At 46.4% G+C, this 17,060-nt stretch overlaps 1 protein-coding gene across 1 annotated transcript in view; it reads right to left on the bottom strand.

The window, feature by feature from the left end:
• The window catches only part of kirrel3a (kirre like nephrin family adhesion molecule 3a), a 218,538-nt gene that overhangs the window by 29,977 nt on the left and 171,501 nt on the right, over nt 1-17,060 (bottom strand). Inside the window, exons 6-8 of the mRNA XM_069896281.1 lie at nt 11,371-11,519; nt 5,274-5,401; nt 617-743 (exon numbers count right to left, since the gene is read on the bottom strand). Of these exons, the coding sequence (XP_069752382.1) occupies nt 617-743; nt 5,274-5,401; nt 11,371-11,519 (404 nt within the window). The remainder of the gene's footprint in view (nt 1-616; nt 744-5,273; nt 5,402-11,370; nt 11,520-17,060) is intronic.

Raw genomic sequence — 17,060 nt, 5'->3', positions numbered from 1 at the left:
ATACATCACTTCCACTGAGCTCTAGGTTCTGGCCTGTTCAACACATAGTGGTCAGCTGATTTGAGGTGCTGATCCCAGCGACTTCATTCACACAAGAATGAGAGTGTTCCCATGGATCACTAGATTTGTACCTGTCTCTGTATCAGTATTATCTGACTGATGCATCCACTATATCTGTCTCCCTTGTCTGTGTAAATGCACCTGTGTAACTATATACTTGTATGTATCCGAACGAGGTGAGAGAGCATGTGTGTAAGCACACATTTATCATAAGCGTGTATATGCTTGTGTGAGTATTTTTGTCTGCATTTGTATGTGTGTTCATGCATGCTACTGTATAAGGTAGAGCATGTGGCATGCATAATTTTGCATGGGTCTGTAAATTAATTACTTTTGCACATGCATGTACATGTGTGCATACATTCTACATGTGTTGTGCTTGTAGTGGATGTGTATGAGTGTCTGTGGGTTTTGTGTATTGTGTGTGTGTCTATGTGTGCAAGCATGTGTGTGCACGTTTGTGTGCATGGATGTGTGTGACCGTATTTCTGTGTGTGTAAGGACAGTGAGACACCACACTACAGCAGAACAAAGGAGGAACAGCGGAGTGTTTTACCGTTGACAGTCAGGCTGACCTCCCTTTCCCCGGCACCAACTCGTGGCACTACCGCCCTGCAGACGTACTTCCCAGCATCCTCCTGGGTGACGGCCTTCAGAGTCATGACGTTATTGTTGCTGAGAACCTAAGCGGAACAGGGATGTGAGGTAAGAGGTCATTGGAGAGGCATTACTGGTTACTTATTTCTCAGAGCCAAGACTGGCTACTGTTTGTCACCTCAGCAGTGGATGAGATCCAGAACAGTGAAGGAAACCAGGGGCCTGATCTATACAAGAGGTTGTGCAGGCTGGGGCATTAATCCTTGGACCTCAGGAGGCTGAAGGGTGATCTCATAGAGGTGTGCAAAATCATGAAAGGAATGTATTGGGAGAATGCAGCATCTTTTGTCCAGAGAAGGGGAATCAGTAACCAGACCACACAGGTTTAAGGTGGGTGGGGGAGAGATTTAACAGGAACCTGGGGAGTAACTTTTCTACACAGAGGATAATGGGCTGCCAGAGGAGTGGTCAAGGCAGGTACTATTGAAATGTTGAAGAAAGATATTCAATGGATAACTCATACAGGATGGGCTTAGAGGGATATGGGCCAAACCCAGGCAGGTGGGACGAGTGTGGGTGGGACATTTTGGTTGTGTAGACAAGTTGTGCTGAAGGGCCATGATGATGACTCGATAACATTAAGACACAGGTGTAGGAGCTGGTCACTTGGCCCATCGAACCTGCTCTATGCCTCCCAGTGGACCATTCAGTGTTGGTCTTCTATTGCACTGGAGAGGTGGTGTCAGATGGGTGAGCCATTATCTCTCCCCCACCCACCTTAAACCTGTGTGGTATGGTTACTGATTCCCCTACTCTGGACAAAAGATGCTGCATTCTCCCAGTACACTCATTTCATGATTTTGCACACCTTATCAGCAGTGAGAGGTGGGCCAGGATATGACTCTCCGCGCCTGGCTGACACCAGCCTTCTTCCTCTCTCAGTGCCCAATTCTTCAGTTTTCCTGCTTTATATTCTGAATTCCTAACTCCTATGGCTTGATTTGCCCTTTCCCAATCAACAGCTGCATCAGTGGGTGGAGGTGGCTGCCAATCCCCTGCCTCAGTTGATACAGCTAGGCCAGGCATTTGTTGTTCAGCCAAAGGTATAAGTGGGATGCTTTGTTTACCCATGTCACTGACGCTTGAACTGCTACACTAACCTTGCTTTTGATCACATTTTTTTAAAAAACAAATTCTTTTAAGATCTTCTGACAACTTAAGTTTTGTGATGTAGGCTTCATTGGAAATTTCTATTTAAGCATCGTTGACACATTTCACTCTTTCTGTGAAAAGGTTCCAACTCAACCTCTGATCACTTGTAAACATTTTCCTCCAGCTTCTGCTATGACATTAGAAGGATTATCTTCTCATTACCTCATTACTGATTAAAATTTAAATTTAGACATACAGCATGTTAACAGGCCCTTTTGGCCCTCGAGCCCAATCACCCACGTACACCCGATCAACCTACAACAACAGGTACATTTTGAAGGGTGGGAGGAAACCAGAGCCCCCTGGGGAAAACACACGCAGATGTGGGGAGAACATGCAAACTCCTTACAGAGAGTGCAGATTTGAACCCCGGTCCTGATCGCTGGCACTGTAACAGCGTTGCACTAACTGCCACTGGTACACAGAGGCTGAGGCAGCTCCACATCCATATGTCTAGAGCAGGGGTGTCAAACTCAAATTCACGGAGGGCCAAAATTAAAAACTTGGACTAAGTCGAGGGCCAAACTAAATATTTATTGAAATTTTTCAACAACATCTGCATGCTTTCTCTTCTTTCAACATATATAATGCTAAACTTTAGGATATAACTTTAGGAGGATAATGTTACAGGTCAGGAGTAGGTAGCTCAAGTTCACCCTTTGCTTGACCTGAGGGAAACCTATTTGGTCCCTGTGGAGATGTAGTCAGCATTCACAGGCTGTGTCCATTTTGGCCTGCATCAGGACTCAGCATTCCTGCTCACTCCTCAGGTTTTAGGCCTCTATTCACCCTCGACCCACCATCCCTCTACCTGACCAGGCCTTTACCTAACCTCTACTCACCCCTCACTCCACTCGCTCTGCCTCTACCCACCCCATCCTATGCACGCCCCTCTACTACCTCTCCCTCAACCTGTTCCTCCCTCTACCCATCTCTCACCCTCTAATCACCCCTCCCCTACTCGCCCTGCCCCTCCCCTTTTACCTCTTCCCTATCCACCCCTCCTTCTACTCATCCCTCCCTCCAACTGCCCCTCGCACCACCATAACTTCCCCTGTCCATTAGTCCTCACCTACACCCTCTGCCCACCCCTGCTTACCCACCCACTCAGGCCCAGTGCGCTGCCGATCAGCCTTTGCGGACAGCCACCATCTCTCTCTTCACGTGCAGGGCTGAACCAGCCGTCCCTGGGGTCCACGCGGGTGCAAGCGCTGAAGGCCGTGGCGACCGGGAGAAGTGCGCTCGCGCTGTGGAAGGTCCGTCCGGTGCCAGTCGCGCGGGGCTCGCGCTGCCCGGGGGCCGTGCGCAGCCTGCCATGCCCGTCGTGCCGACAGGAAATCACAGGTGCTCGCCAATCCGCCGCACCGCTCGACAGGTGGGAGAAGTGACTGGTTGTGTGGGGAGCCTTCCAACTGGCTTGCCAGCTGATGACATCGATAGACTTCTCGTGTTACAATTTCTCGTGTTACAATGGGGAAGGATGTGCAATGAAGGGGGAGGATGGTGGGGGGTGACATTACCAAAAAACAGCATCGGCTCTCGCTGCAGGGCGGGCCACCTCTAATACATTTTTGAAATGATCTTGCGGGCCAAATATAATTATCGGGCCAGAGTTTGACATGTGTGGTCTAGAGGCTAAAAGTATTCTTGATTGAATGATGTGCATTGGCTGATATTGGGGAATCTGGGGTGGGGACATGAATGCTGTTTCAGTCCTAATGCTAGATATCTTGAGAAACCAACAATCCAGCTCCAGGGTGCAAGCAAAGTGCCCTCCCAACACCAACACTCTCGTCCCTCTCAATATGCACCTCAGTTCTCTCAGCAACCCGCTAGTCCTCCTGATATCCCACTCCTGACCCTCCAGGAATTTAGCCCAGCCTTCCTGAGAGCCATCCTGATCTCCACACCTCTACTTCCTCCACCCCCTCACGTCTCCATGATGGTATCGACAATATTTATCAAAATGATCCTCTAAAAAACATGTGCTGGAGAAACTCAGCAACCATGGAGGGTCAATGTTTCTGGCTGTCCCTGGATACAGATCCCTCTGGATGGTCAATGTCCACCCTCTCCGATACAGTCAATATTCTACCCTTTTGATATCCAACCCTCCAGTTCTCCCAAGTGCCCACACAAACTACCTGATACCTAACCTTCCCAATCACTCACTTAAATCCACCGGGGTCCTGATGTACTGTATACAACATCCAAATCTACTGCTTCTATCCATCCTAAAATCCAACTCTACAGGTATCCACATCTCATCTACCTTGTATCCACACGCCAACCTCCTGCTATCCACACCCCACCCACCTAGAATCCAAAAGCCACCCTTGGTATTCAGACGCTACCCATCCAGTATCCACACCCCTCCCACCTGATATCCACCCCACCCCACCTGGTATCCATATCACTCCCACCTGGTAACTACACCCCTCCCATCTGGTATCGACACCCACCTACCTGGTATCCACATCCACCTGGTATCCACACCCCTCCCATCTGGTATTCACACCCCACCCACCTGGTATCTACACTCCTCCCACCTGGTATCTACATCCCTCCCTCCTAGTATCCACACCCTCCCACCTGGTGTCTACACCCCTCCCAAATGGTATCCTCACCTTATATAGATATAAGTGGATCTGAGTGAGAATGGGAGAGTGTGGGGTTAAGGGTGGGTGTGTGAATGTCGATGGGTGTAGGAAGGTATAGGTGGGCTGGGTGGGTATGGGTTCAAGGGTGTAGGTGGGTGTGGGAGGGTGTAGGTGGGTGTGGAAGGGTGTAGCTGGGTGTGGGAGGATGTGGGTGGGTTTGGGAGGTTATAGGTGGTTGTGGGTGAGTGTGAATGTGAGTGGGTGTGGGGTTGATTGTGGATGTGAGTGGGTGTCAATGGGTATGGGTAGGTATGGTTGGGTTGGGTGGGTGTAGGTTTGAGGATGTGGGTGGGTGTGGATAGGTTTGGGAGGGTATAGGTGGTTGTGGGTGTGTGTGAGTAGGCATGGGCGTGGGTGGGTGTGTGAGCTGGTGCGGAGGGTGTAAGTGGATGTGGGAGGGTGTGGGTGTGGGGTGTATGGGAGGTTATGGATGAGTGTGGGTAGGTGCAAGTCAATGTGGGAGGATATGCTGGGATGGTGAGGGGAAGAGTGCAATGGTGAGAGAGGATGAGGATGGTGATGGTGTGAGAGAGGGTGTGGGATGGTGAGGGAAGGTGTAGGAGGGTGAGGGAAGGTGTGGGAGGGTAAGGGAGAGTGAGGGAGGGTGAGGGTGGCTGATGAAGTGTGCAGGTGGGTGATGAAGTGTGCAGGTGGGTGAGGAAGGGTGCGTGTGGGTGAGGAAGGTGAGGTGAGGAGGAGGGAGAAGCTGCCACACACTGGAGGGGAGGGGGGTCTCCTACTTACCACCCCAGAACCTCTCTTCATCCACACGATGGTGAGAGATGGGTTTCCTGTCCAGGCACAGTTAAAGATGGCACTTGAGCCCTGGTCCACCGCCAGGGACTGGGGCTCAGAGGTCAGCCGGGGTCCAACTGCTCATAGAAAGACAGACAAGGTGTGAGAGAAGCCTGACCTGATCCAGCCACACTTTTATGTGAGACCTTCAATTGATTCAAGCAGTTTGCATTAATGATTACCAGCATGGATTTGGCACAGTGCAGACATTACACAGTATGTGGGAAGCTTGTCACAGGCTCCCGGTCATTTGAGTGTCTGAATGAGACTGAACTTTGCAGACCTACCTCCTTTCAGATCTAATCCATGCTGTTCTTATCCTACACAAACACAGGTCTATTGCCACAGAAATGGCAGTTTGTACAATCAGTGTGGCACACACCCATCTTTAGCAACAGTAACCCAATCATCTCCAGGCAGAACCAAAGGCAACTGAGCTATGAATTTGAGTAGATCAGAAGGTAGAGGACACAGCAAGGTCCACAGGCATGAGGGTCTTTCTCCAGAAGTTAATGCCAGGGCTTAAAACATCAAGTGAGACAAAACAACTTGAAAGAAAATTAGATACATGGGAGAATATGGCAACATTTGGGAAAAAGGTGGAAGGAACAGCAAAAGGGACTGGTTGACCATCTCCTTCATGGTGTCAGTAGAGCTGGGGTGGGAGATAGACTGGCAGTGTATATTTACAGTCCAATACTGTTAATGGTTGACAGTGTTGCCAGTTTGGACCGATAGAGAGTTGAATGATGTGGATTTATGGGTCTGGGACAACAGAAGAGTCAGGGAGGTTGATGGTGAATGGAATTTGAAGATTGAGAATTGGAGTTGGGAACCTGAGAGACGTAATGGGGATGGAGATGGACTGAGGTCTGGGAGATTGGAGATGACTGGGAATTACAAAGCTGCAGCACTGGAATTTGGAGACCGGGAATGAGTTGGCTGATTGGGAGTGGCTGGACGTTGGGAGGCAAGGGATGGCTGGGGTTTGAGGGATTGAGGCAGAGATTGTTGGTGATGGGAGTCAGGAATTTGGAGCTGGGAGAGGGAGTGAATGTGAAAGGAAGCCTGAGGAGAATGAATGAGGGCCTGCAATGTGGAGCTCGGTAGCAGTTTAGGGACCAAGACTTCAACTGGGTAACCTCTGGGATGAGCAAATGACTATAGGGATAAAAGGATAGGTCAGATGATAAGTTGATGCAGGGGAATGAAGTTTAGATTCCTGAAACATTTGGACTGCTTTGGGGAATGTGGGACCTGTACAAGGTTGGGCAGACTGATCTGGAGCGGGACTGAGGGAGGTTGAGCATGGCCTAAATTAAGTTGAGAGGGGAATGAGGATCAGAGAAGTTGTTCAGCTGAAGTGATGCAGCCACGGAGAGGAGAAAATCTGACCAAGTCAAGTGGGCAAAGCAGAATGGTAAATGCACATTTGGGGAATAAAAAGTGAGATGTCATCTATTTGAATATAAGCAGTCTAACCAGTAGACAAATTCAAACTTTAATTAACATCTGGAACTACAGTATTGTTGCCATCACTGAGACCTGGACAAAATGGGCAAGTCAGTACCCGGGATACAGAATTTTCAGGCAAGAAAGAGAGGCAGGGGTTTATAAAAAAGGTGGTATTGCACTAAACACTTTTGCATTGAAGGAGGATGTCCTAGAAAGGCCCTCCTCACATTCCACAGGAAGGAAAGGAACTGGGTAGATGAGATATAAACCAGAGGACATGGGTTAAGTAAGGGTAAAAGGAAAAATATAGAGGGAATTTCTTCACACAGAGAGTGGTGGGAGTGTGGAACGAGCTGCCAGCTGAGGTGGTAAAAGTGGGGTCAACATTTAGGAAGAATTTGGACAAGCACATGGATGGGAAAGGTATGGAGGGCTATGGACTGGGTGCAGGTTAGTGGGATTAGGCAAAAAGAAATGTTGGGCACAGACTAGAAGGGCTGAAGGGGGCTGTTTCTGTGCTGTAATGGGTCTATGGTTCAGTGCTGGCCACAGCCTTGAGGTGTTGCAGACCCGGGGAAGTAGAGAACTGGTGCAGGGCACCACAAAATGGGGAGAACACCTCCCGTTTGAGAAGGAGAAACAGAGGAGGCAATCTCCTGGGACAGTGAAGACAGGGATGAACTAGAGCAGGGCTCTGCAGCTGAAGAACACTCATGCAATGGGCTGTTGGTGACTTGAGGCAAGGAACCCATGGAGGCTGTTGGAGACTTGTGGTCAAAGGACTCACACCAGGCTGCTGACTACCGGAGAATAGCTTGAGACTGGCTGAAGGGGTACCAGGTATTGAAACTGGGATGCGGCATGGTGCTGAGGTGGGAGGTGGCTCCTGAGTGGCCTCAGGTGCTGAAGCCTTCCAGATCATGTCAGAGGTTTGGATCTGGAACTCAGGTGGCCGATGGTTTAGACTAAAGTTATGTGGCTGCAGAGGCAATGGGGACCACTGGAGGCAAATCCTCAGACACTCAGTGAAACTGAAAGGACTCTCATTTGCTTCCCTTTCTTTGAATGTAAGGGGTTCCGGACAAATTTTGATGACAACAAATATTTTTCTGTTTTATTGAAGACTAAATGCAATTTCATGTAATATTACATCTGTTCTATTACATGACAATAAAAATAATCTTGAACGTGTTGGCGATGGGGCTGGGGTTTGTGAGACCAGGGAGAGACTGGAAAATGGGGGATTATTATTGTATGGAAGTTGGAGATAGGAAGTGAATGTCAGAATCAGATTCAGGATTTATTGTCATGAACAAGTCATGAAATTCGATGTTTTGCAGCAGTATCACAGAGCAAACATTCATATTGAAACCATCTTCCGACAGTACTATAAAAAATAAGATAAAATAATAATAATTATAGAGCACAAAACGTAAGGCCATGACTTTGATTCATTGATTATTCTGGAATCTGATGGCAGCGAGGAAGAAGCTGTCCTTGTGCCATTGAGTGATTGTATTTAGGCTCCTATTTTAAAGACACTGCCTCATGTAGATGTCCTCGATGGAGTGAAGTCTGGTGCCTGTGATGTTGCAGACCGAGTTAACAATCCTCTGGAGTTTATTCTTGTCCTGAGAGTTGGCGCCTCCGTACCAGGCAGAGATGCAACCAGCCAGAATCCTCTCCATGGTACACCAGTAGAAGTTTATGAGAGTCTTCAGTGACCTACCGAATCTCCTCAAACTCTTCAGAAAGTATAGCCGCTGACGAGCCTTCTCTGTGATTGCATCACCGTATTGGCTCCAGGACAGTTCCTTGGAGATGTTGACACCCAGGAATTTGAAGTTCTTGACCCTCTCCACTACTGAGCCCTCGATGAGGACTGGGTCATGTTCCCCTGACTTCCTCCTGAAGTCCACAGTCATCTCCTTGGTTTTGATGATGTTGAGTGCAAGGTTGTTGTTGTTACACCATTCAACGAGCTGATCTATCTCGTTCCTGTACACTTCCTCATTGCCGTCTGTGATTCTGCTGACAACTGTGGTGTCATCGGCAAATTTGTAGATAGCATTGGAATTGAGCCTGGCCACACAGTCTTGGGTGTATAATGAGTAGAGCAGTGGGCTAAGCACCTATCCTTGGGGTGGGCCTGTGTTGATGATCAATGAGGAGACATTATTTCCAATTCGTACTGACTGTGGTCTTCCGATGAAAAAGTCAAGGATCCAGTTGCAGAGTGGGGTACAAAGGCCTAGAGTTTGTATCTTCTTGACCAGCACTGAGGGAATAATGGTGTTGAAGGTCAAGCTCTAGTCAATGAAGAGCAGCCATATGCATGCATTGCTGTTTTCAAGGTGATCCAGAGCTGAGTGGCGAGCCAACGATATTGCATCTGCTATGGACCGATTTGACAATAGGCGAATTGCAGTAGGTCCAGATCTTTATTTAGATACTTGTTAATTCTGGCCATGACCAGTAGAAGTTAGTGCTATTGGTTGGTAATCATTGATGCAACTCACACTACTCTTCTTGGTTACTGAGATTGAGGTTGACATTGATTTTCAGTTCCCTGCTAGGTATGCTGTCAGGACCTGACACCTTGCGAGGGTTCACTGTCTTGAATGATGTTCTGATGTCTCCCTCAGGGACAGATATCACAGGGTCCTCAGACTTATCAGGGATTCTAGTAGGCACTGTTTGGTTCTTCTCAAAGCGGGTATAGGTGTTCAGCTCATCAAGTAATGAAGCATTGCAGCCATCTATAGTGTTTGTCCTCGCTTTGTAGGCTATAATAGCCTGCACTCCCAGCCACAGCTAATGTGCATCTGTCTCTGTCTCTAGCTTCCTCCAGAATTGCCACTTTGCTTCAGAGATGACCTTCCACAGGTTGTACCTGGACTTTTTGTAACCCTCAGCAGGTTGTTTATTCTCTGATTCATCCAGGGCTTCTGGTTGGGGAACACCCAGTATTTGCACATAGGCAAACACACTCATCCATGCAGGTCTTGATGAAGTCAGTGACACCTGTTGCATATTCATTCAAGCCAATGGATGAGTTCTTCAATATGTCCCAGTCCACGATTCAAAGCAGTCTTGCAGATGCTCCTCCGCCTCCCTCGACCATACCTTTGTCATCTTCAATACTGGTGCTGAGGTCTTCAGACTCTGCTTGTACGCCGAGAGCAGAAGTACAGCCAGGTGATCAGACTTGCTGAAGTGCGGTCGTGGTATGGATCGGTAAGCATTTTTCATGGTGCTGTAGCAGTGGCCTAGTGTATGGTTCCCTGGTCTCGCATGTGAGCTGAGGATGGAGAGTTACTCAGGTTTGAGAGAGTGGGAGTGCCTGAACGTTTGGAACTATTTAGCCAGGAGAATGGAGATGACTGACAGAGAGTGACTGGAAATTGGAAGATTGGAAAATGGAGAAATAATACAGGGTATGTTGGAACTGAATTAAGAATGAATAAGATTTAGGATTAAGAGAATTGAAGAGTGACCTGGGAGATGGAATATCTGGGAAATTAGGATTAACATTTTGGAAAATTGGAATGACTGACAGGTGGACAGTTTAGTATTGTTAGGAGTTGGTAGGATGGGAGAGACAAGGAAATGGAAGATTCAAGGAACAGCTAAGTGTTGGGAGATTGGGAATATGTGGGAATATTTGGGAATATTTTGGAGATATTTGGGAATATTTGGGAATATTTGGGAGATTGGGAATATTTGGGAATATTTGGGAGATGGAATATTTGGGAATATTTGGGAGATTGGGAATATTTGGGAGATTGGGAATATTTGGGAATATTTGGGAATATTTGGGTATATTTGGGAATATTTGGGAATATTTGGGTATATTTGGGAATATTTGGGAATATTTGTGAGATATGAGTGTATGGAAATTACGAACCTACTAATGATTGAGAATTGGGAGCTTGTAAATTCTTCGGAGCTTGGAATCTGGGAATGACTGGGAGATAGGAAACTAGAAATGATTAGGGCTTAAGTGACTGATAAAGGATTTCTTGAGAGCAGTTAAAAGGAGGGTCATTTGAAAGGACTCAGATTCAGAATGGGAGTGCCTGAGAGCTGGAAGTTTGAGACTGACTGGCAAGCCATATCTGGGAATTGGGCTGTTGAAAATAAACCAGAGCGGCTTGGAATTTGGAGTTTGAGAGTGGTTGGAAGAGAGATGCGGGAACGTTCCTCAGACGCAGATATGATGTGATTGATGAGAGTTGGGAGAAACTGAGATTCCTGCTGAGACAGTAGTTTGGGGAGTGGGGAAAGATGAGCAACTGAGCTTATACCAAGTATCCTGTGACCAAGCAAATATTTTCACATATTAATATTAAATTATATTTTATGCATATATGTGATTATTATATGCTATGTATTGTGTGTGTCTGTGGTGGACCGTGGTCTGGAGAATAGCTGTTTCAAGTGCTGTACAGTCAGATGATAATGAATCTGAACTTGAGGTTATAGCGACTGAGAACTTTGACCCTGGGGAAATCCCTAGCATGAGAAGAACAGAGAGTTGGGATGTTGTAAAGGTCTGAGGCAGAGGGATGATGAGTTCAGAGCTCCTTACAATAAACGTCTGCAGTTCGGCTGATGTTCGTACTTCCCAATGGGTTGGAGACAGCACACGACACAGGCTCTGTGAAGAAGGAGTAGTCCACGACTGTCTCGTACGTGTCACCCTGAACTCCCCGCAGTGGCTGACCTCCCTTCGCCCACCTGAAGTAACACAAAACAGATTAAACACCCCGCCCATTGCTGGAGAACTCAATATCCCACCCAACCCTCAATTAAAATCCTGAAACACCCCACAATTCTTACTGCAACTGTCTCCTGTATGTCACATCCCTCAGCAGCATCTTCACATATATTCAATATCTTCACTTTTGTCTGGTGATGATTTAACAGTACACTTTACTGATGTATTGACATAAAAAAAAGATTTAGGCACACAACACGATAACAGGCCCTTTGGCCTACGAGCCTGTGCTACCCAATTACTGGTACACCCAATTGATCTACAACCCCGCATGATTTTAAGGTGAGAAGAAACCGGAGCACCTGGAGGAAACCCACACGGACACAGGGGAGAACGTACAAACTCCTTCCAGATAGCGCGGGATTCAAACCCCGGTCCCAATAACTGACAGTGTAACCGCTACGGCAACCATGCCAACAACCGAAATCTCACAGAATACTTGGGCAGTTGACCAAATGCTTAGCGCAAAAGTGCTGGAGAAACTCAGCAGGTCACGCAGCATCCAGGTTTTTATGACTGAATGCTTTGCCTACAAGGGACAAAAAACAGAAAAGCAGAAAGAAGTCAGGATCTGTGGTAGGAAAAACCATTTCACGATTCGGGCCAGGGACCATTCCTGGGGTGGGAGAATGGAGGGTTTACAGAGTTTGGGGGAGGAGTGTGAGGAGTAAGTCAGAATGGGTAAGAGACCAGTTGACAAGGAAAATAGGTGTTGACCGTTAGCAAGGGGTTTTATTGGGTGTGAAAAGAAGGAACGTTTGGAAACCAATGAGGGAGCAGTTCACCTGAAGACGTTGATTCTAGAAGGTAACCAAATTCCCAGTGGAAACTACTGTCCTTCCACTTTACACGATGGCAGTGAAGCCACAGAAAGACAGATCAGAAAAAGAGTGGGATAGAGAACTAAAGTGGATTTCTCCTGCGGATATAGCACAGGTGCTCTGCAAACCCTTTAGAGATAGGCTTTCACAGTTTTTTCATAATTCTGACCCCATTTGCAGCTTGATTTTGTTTGTACTGCCAATGCCTTTTGCTAGCACAGATTGCTTTGTTTCTCTCCCTCCTGATTCTCCTTGCAGGTTTCCACACTTCTGCCAAGCTTGTATAAACCTGCCCAAAGGCAGCCGGAAGCTCCCCAGTGAGGATCTGTCTCAGTGCTATGGTGAAGTAACCTGCTAGATTAGTGCAGGTCTTAGTACATGATGTCCTCCCTCCTGCAACTCCTCCAGTCAACACATCCATTTGCTTCTCCTTCACATTTCTGCCTTGTTTAACAGTGTGAGCAATTCTGGGATTTCAAATTTTAAAGATTTTTCTTTTTAACATCTAGCCCAGTAAACGCTGCCTGAATTCACATGTCTTTTTACCTGCTTTGTGTTCCTGCTTGGAATTGTATTGGTTAGCACGCCAGCGAGCCAGGTTCGAATCCAGTCCTGTCTGGAAGGAGTTAGTATGTTCTCCCTGTGTCTGCATGCACTCCAGTTTCCTCTCAGCTTTCAAACGTACGGGGCTTGTACGTTAATTGGTGTATTTGGGGGGCAGGGTTCATGGGGTGAAAGGTCCTTTTATGGTGCTGCGTGTATATCTAAATCTCCTCATTTTTAATTGAAAAGCATTGAAGGTGACCAGCCCTTCCAGCCTATGAGCTCAGGCCACCCACTCTACTGCAATGGTTAAATGTGAATAGGCCCTCAATGACTGTAAAACTCTTTGGCTGTAGAGAAGTTATGAAAAGTATTAGTTATGAACATTTTCTCTTTCAGAATCAGAATTTATTGTCATGAACAAATCATAAAATTTGGTGGTTTACGACATCATAATAGAGCAAAAAATAACATTCATATTATAACCATCATACAACATTTCTATAAAAATAAAAAAATAATAGCGCACGAAAAGTAAGGCAAACTCTCGTAAACTTCTACAGGTATACTGTGGAGAGTATTCTGGCTGGTTGCATCACTGCCTGGTATGGAGACATCAACTCTCGGGAAAAGAATAGACTCCAGAGGGCTGTTAACTCGGCCTGCGACATCACAGGCACCAGGCGTCACTCCATCAAAGTCATCTACATGAGACAGTGTCTTAAAAAAATAGCTTCTATCTTCAAGGACCCCCACCTCCCGGGCCATGCCCTCTTCATTTTGCAACCATTGGGGAAGAGGTACAGGAATCTGAACTCGAGCACACAGCAACACAAGGACAGCTTCTTCCCTGCTGCCAGCGGATTCCTGAATAATCAATGAACCAAAGACACTGCCTTACTGTTATTTTTATTGATAATAATGTTGTAAGATGGTTATAATACGAATGTTTACACTAAGATGCTGCCTCAAACACTGAATTTCATGACTTGTTCATGACAATAAATTCTGATTCTGAATAGCCCTAGCTCTGCCAACCTTGCCCATTCCAGGCAATATCCTGGCAAATCTCCTCTACACCCTCTGTAAAGCTTCTGCATCTGTCCTGTACTGAGGTGACTAGAATTGACCGCAATACTGTGCATGGTCCAACCAGAGTTTTATAGAGTTGCAACATTACCTCACAGCTCTTGAACTTAATCCTCTGGGTAATGAAGGCCTGCCTACTTAACCACCCTTTCAACTTGAATGGAAATCTTGAGGAAGCTTTGGATCTGGGCTTCAAGATTCCACTTTTCCTTCACATTGCCAAGAATTTGGGATGGCACGGTTGGCATAGCGGTTAGCGCCATGCCCTTGCAGCACCAGTGATCAGGACAGGGGTTCAAATCCAACGCTGTTTGCAAGGATTGTGTACATTCTCCCTGTGTCTGTTTGGGTTTCCCCCCCGGGGAGGCTCTGGTTTACTCCCACCATTCGAAATGTACCAGAGTGTAGGTTAATTGGGTGTAAATTGGATGGCATGAACTCATGGTCTAAAATGGCTCATTACTGTGCTGTATGTCTAAATTTAAATGCCAATAATCACATATTCAACCTTCATGTTCGATGGTCAGTTGTCTGGAACCTTTATCAAGACTAAAATAAAGATAAAAAGTTGAAAAAGCATGAATAAAGGGGGAAATAAGGTGGAGGAGGGCCAAGTGGTGAAAGGGTATAAGACTGAAGGTGAGAAAGTTGGAAAGGTAGGTAGAGGGAGAGACCACTAGAAAGGGGTTGGGGTGGGAACAAAGAGAGAAGGAAGAAAGTCCAGGAGGAGGTAAAGAAGAGATGGAAATAGCAAAATCAGAAGGGGGTGGAGGTTATAACAAATTAGAAGAATCGATGTTCATGTAGTTCGGTTTGAGCTGTCCAGAAGGAATACGATATGATATTCCTCAAGTTTATATTTGGCCTCACCCTGACCATGGATGAGGCCGAGGACAGATGTGACACATGACAAATGGTTGGGGGGGGATTGAAATGGCTTGTAAAAGGAAGTCTAAATTTGGATACAAGAACAGAGCTTAGGTGTTCAGCAAAGCAGTCTCCCAATCTGTGCTTGGTCTTACCGATGTACAGGAGGTCACATTGGGGACATGGGATGCAGAATATCAGGTTGGATGAAGTGCATCTAAAGCTCTGCCTCGGCTTTTAAACTTTTAATTTAAAAATAATTTAGACATACAGCAAAGTAAACAAGCCCTTTTGGCCCACAAGTTCAGTGCCGCTCAATTATACCTGATTGACCTTCACCCCTGGTACGTTTCAAAGGGTGGGAGGAAATTGGAGCCCCCAGAGAAAACCCACACAAACACAGGGAGAACATACAAACTCCTAACAGACAGCACGGGGTTGAACCCTGGTGCTAATCTCTGGCTCTGTAACAGCGTTGCGCTAACAGCTAGGTTAACCATGCCCCCTTGAAGGCCTGTTTGTGGTCCTCGATGGGAGATGATGTAGAGACAAAGTTTGGTTACAGCAGGAAGGGGATGGAAGTGTGGGTGAGGTGTAAAGAATAGACTAGAATGTCTCAGAGAGATTCCAGGTCATCTGCAATATTGTGTTTCTTTAAAAACTGTGGATTCTCCATTAGTGTCATTGATAGATATAACATTATAGACAGAGAGCTTCAATATGAAAAGACATGGGGCCCATTCATAGAATACTATCACGATTGGCAGATTTAAGTCATTTGGATGCTCTGGAGATTCTCTGTCTGGTTTCTGAACGTTGCTATTCGATCCATATCTTCTTGATTAGAGGGAGTGAGTTGATTAGATTTAGTTCTTTTTGTTTTCTATTTTTCTTTTTATTCCTTTTTTTAGATTAATTGATTATTTGGGAAACAGATCAAGCATTGTTGGGCTGGTAAGTCAGAACACTCTTGAGCTTGATTTTCCATGTGATGAATCTTTCTTATTGTGCTGTCTACATCTCTCAGCTGAGGCTAACCTTGTTGCCAATGGAGCCTGACCAATGTTTCAGCACCTCCTTGACTGAGAGGGCAGTAACTCTGCAGGACTGAGTTACACTTCAAGACATTACCTTGAGTAACATCAAGAGGAAACATTGAAAGAATTCTGGTTTTTAAAAAATCTTATTTTCCTTGAATATTTTTGTTGGAAAGAAGTACCCCGAAAAGACTTTCTTTTGTTTCCCTTTTCCCCTATACTAAGGGGAGCAAGACAACACAAATGCTGAGTTTTTGCCTGGCAATCGTTGACATTTGTCTTCCCTCCATTAAGGACATCTACAAGAGGCCATGTCTCAATCATCAAGAACCCTCACCACCTGAGGTCCTTGTTCAATAATGCTTCCAGGGCCCTGCCATTCACAGTGTATATGCCGCCCAGGTTTAATTTGCAAATTTGAATCGCCTTGTACATGCCTGCATCACCTGCACTAATCTGTTATAGCTTTGCCCACTTTCCCATTTGATCAATACCCTATTTTAACCTTTGATAACCTTCCTCACTATCTACTACACCACCAATTCTGATATTGTCTGCAAATTTGCTATCATTCTCTTCCAAATCACCCATATATATCTGATGAACAATTGAGGACCTAACACCAATCCCTGCAACACTATTGGTCACAGGCCTCTATTCTGAAAAACAACCCTCCACCATCATGCTCTGATTCTACAGCTAAGATAAATTTGTATCCAATTCAGCAGGTTAACCTGTATCCTACATGTTCTGACCTAATCAACCAATATACCAAAAGGGACCTTATCAAGTCATGTGAAGATCAGTGTTTCCCAAATATTTTCAGGCTGTCACTCCCGTGGCCTCCAGATTAAATCCTGAGCGCCACCCCCACATAACGGCATGGGGAGGGGGGAGGGTTAGTGGCGGTGCTGAGGGGGAGGTTGGTGGCGGCGCTGGGGGGGGGTTTAGTTGCGTCACTGAGAGGGGGATTAGCAGCAGGGCTGAGGGGGGGTAGTGTTGGCGCTCAGATGGGGGGGGGTTAGTGGCATCGCTGAGGGGGGAAGGGTTAGTGGTGTTGCTGAGAGGGGGGTTAGTGGTCACCCCCAATCCCTCACTGCCCCGTTATCCCTCACTGCTCCCTAATCACTCCCTTATTCCTCTG

This window comes from Narcine bancroftii, chromosome 8 (genome assembly GCF_036971445.1).
Source record: "Narcine bancroftii isolate sNarBan1 chromosome 8, sNarBan1.hap1, whole genome shotgun sequence".
Taxonomy (NCBI): domain Eukaryota; kingdom Metazoa; phylum Chordata; class Chondrichthyes; order Torpediniformes; family Narcinidae; genus Narcine; species Narcine bancroftii.
Note: the sequence above shows the minus strand (reverse complement) of the source record. Positions and strands in the feature narration are given on the sequence as shown.